The 2202-nt window shown below is 43.1% G+C and overlaps 1 protein-coding gene across 1 annotated transcript; it reads left to right on the top strand.

Moving 5' to 3' along the window:
- The first annotated feature begins 46 nt into the window (after positions 1 to 46).
- On the top strand, positions 47 to 2196 carry LOC102197275 (OX-2 membrane glycoprotein-like). The gene is made up of 4 exons (XM_005754310.1): positions 47 to 415; positions 635 to 949; positions 1903 to 1984; positions 2082 to 2196. The coding sequence occupies exons 1-4, from the start codon at positions 124 to 126 to the stop codon at positions 2131 to 2133; spliced, it is 741 nt and encodes a 246-aa protein (XP_005754367.1). The 5' UTR covers positions 47 to 123; the 3' UTR covers positions 2134 to 2196.
- Positions 2197 to 2202: the final 6 nt, after the last annotated feature.

The following is a 2202-nucleotide window of genomic DNA, read 5'->3' as shown; positions in this document are numbered from 1 at the left end:
GCTTGTTTGTTTTTTAAATTATTATTATTATGAATTCTATTATTTAGTTGTTGTCCTCGCCCAGATCCTAATCTCTGAGCTGCTGATGTTATCCAGAACATTAGTTAAATATTAACACAGTCTATGCAGGGTGCTTACTGGATTACCTTTTGGCTTTTACCGGCAGGTGTGCTGCAGGTTACTTGGCAAAGGTTCGTCAAGGGGACAGTGGAGGACATGGCAACATACAGCGAGCGCTTTGGAATAGATGTAAACACGCCCTACCGTGGAAAGGTGCTCGTTACGAAAGAGTCTTTCAGCCCTTCGGCGATCAAACTGACGAATCTCACATGGGAGGATGAGAGTTGTTTATTCTGCGCCTTTAACATCTTTCCTGGCGGCTCAAAAAGAAGCCAGATTTGCCTCAAAGTGCAAGGTAGATTGCTGCAAACCCATTCATATGAACGGACATTATAAGTAACCTCTGAAATTGAGAGAGCCGTTATGTTAAGAAAAAAATAGAGCCAGCTTTTTTTTTTTCTTTTTCTTTTTTGTTAAAGAGAGGAAAAAATCCTGACCTTTATTATTACTGTTACTTGTGACATTAAGCTGGCTGCAGTTCTCAAACTGATCAATATTTCATTTGTCCGTAAAGGGATATCAAAGGTGAACACAATGCACCACGCAAAGCAAGATGGAGAAGTTGTGTTTAGCTGCTCCGCCACAGGCAAACCAGCTCCCACCATAGAGTGGGACCTTTCAGATGGAGCCGCAATCGCAGAAGAACCACAGACAGTGACAGTAAAAAACAGCGACCACACGTTCAACGCCAGCAGCAACATAACTGTGAAAGTACCTCCCGGTTGGCGTGGACACGCGGCGTGTGTGCTGAACCGTGGAAAAATTGGAGAGAGGGAAGAGAGGATCGCTTTCTCCTCCTCTGCATCGGCGGACGGGGATGACCAGAGAGGTATGCACGAGTCATTTTATGTAACCGCATTTATGTATAACACTGGCGTAATGCTGGGAAACAAAATATTCCTAATAAATGAACACGCGCTGGGAGTTCATTCTAATCATCTCATTTAAGCGTAGGTGGAGTTTACAGGGAAAAAGACTTCCATGAAACTATTACTAAATATCTAACTATCAGGAAGTGAAGAGTGAAATTATGAGACAGAGTTTTGAGTGACACCTTAGCTGTGGTTGTTTAGAAAATGATGCAGGTAGGAAGTCCCTGTGGTGATCTGGTCCCAGCTTCCTGGAACGTTCCCAGCAGAGTGCGCACTGACTGAAAGTGATGTCACTCCTCCACCACAGCTTGCCCAGAGTGTGATATTTGGATGCAAATCTTGCTTAAACAGGTTTTGTGTTCTATTTGGTGCTAATCAAACTAAAACATAGACTACTGTTTGTGATTAAGAGCTAACAGGAAGATTCAGACTCACTAAACTTCGTCATTTTTGTTTGTTTGTTTGTTCCTTTTTCACTTATCAGGAACGCAGGAATTTCCTGAAATTCCAAGTCATGTTAAATCCATTTCCTGATGACTTGGGACAAACTGTGTGACAATGAAGCAGTCAAGGAGTGTCGCACTAGAAAGATAACAAACAAAAGTGACTAAGAGCAGACTGAGTGAATGCTATGCTGTGAGTCAGCTGATGCTTTCAGTACGGCGATGACGCCAGTTTCGCTTCTGGCGAGTTAAAAAAAAAACCCACGTCACGATACAGTGAGCGGTGCTGATGAGCTGTAGCTCTCTGGGGAGGTCATCTGACGGATGATGGACATTAGTTGTTTGGCTTTAACAGTAAATGTGTGACCATGTAAATCCCCCCCCTCCCCCCTTCCCTCTTTCAGAGAAGCGTCAGTCATTTTGTTTCTGGCACAAACTAACCAGGTGCTCTTTCTCTCCCGGGACAGGACCGTCTCCGTCAGCAATCGCACTGATCTGCATCACTATAATTGTTTGCTGTATAGCTGTTGCAGTGTATGTGATTAAAAGGTGAGTTTTTAGTGCTGTTTTATAGCATCTTAGGCAGTTACTTAACAGATGAGCCAGCTGATAAACGGTTTTCTTTTTATTTTCTCTTTCTTTCTAGGAGTTCTAGGAAGCACAACCAGAGAGAAGGATCATGTTCCATGCATGCATAACCAATGTTAGACTTTCTAGCTGCCTTTTGCGATGCAAGCATTACAAACCCCTTTCCTTTGTGAATTAAG

This window comes from Pundamilia nyererei, unplaced genomic scaffold (genome assembly GCF_000239375.1).
Source record: "Pundamilia nyererei isolate P.nyererei 1_Seehausen unplaced genomic scaffold, PunNye1.0 scaffold00537, whole genome shotgun sequence".
NCBI classification, from domain to species: Eukaryota; Metazoa; Chordata; class Actinopteri; order Cichliformes; family Cichlidae; genus Pundamilia; species Pundamilia nyererei.
The sequence above is the reverse complement of the archived record's forward strand: the minus strand, read 5'-3'. Positions and strand labels throughout refer to the sequence as shown.

Bases quoted from the DNA above. Each gene is read 5' to 3' on its own strand.
- LOC102197275 (XM_005754310.1), top strand. From the start codon at position 124: ATGCAGGGTGCTTACTGGATTACCTTTTGGCTTTTACCGGCAGGTGTG. The intron at 416-634 runs GTAGATTGCTGC...TTGTCCGTAAAG, and splicing joins GATTTGCCTCAAAGTGCAAG to GGATATCAAAGGTGAACACA. The intron at 1,985-2,081 runs GTGAGTTTTTAG...CTTTCTTTCTAG, and splicing joins GCAGTGTATGTGATTAAAAG to GAGTTCTAGGAAGCACAACC.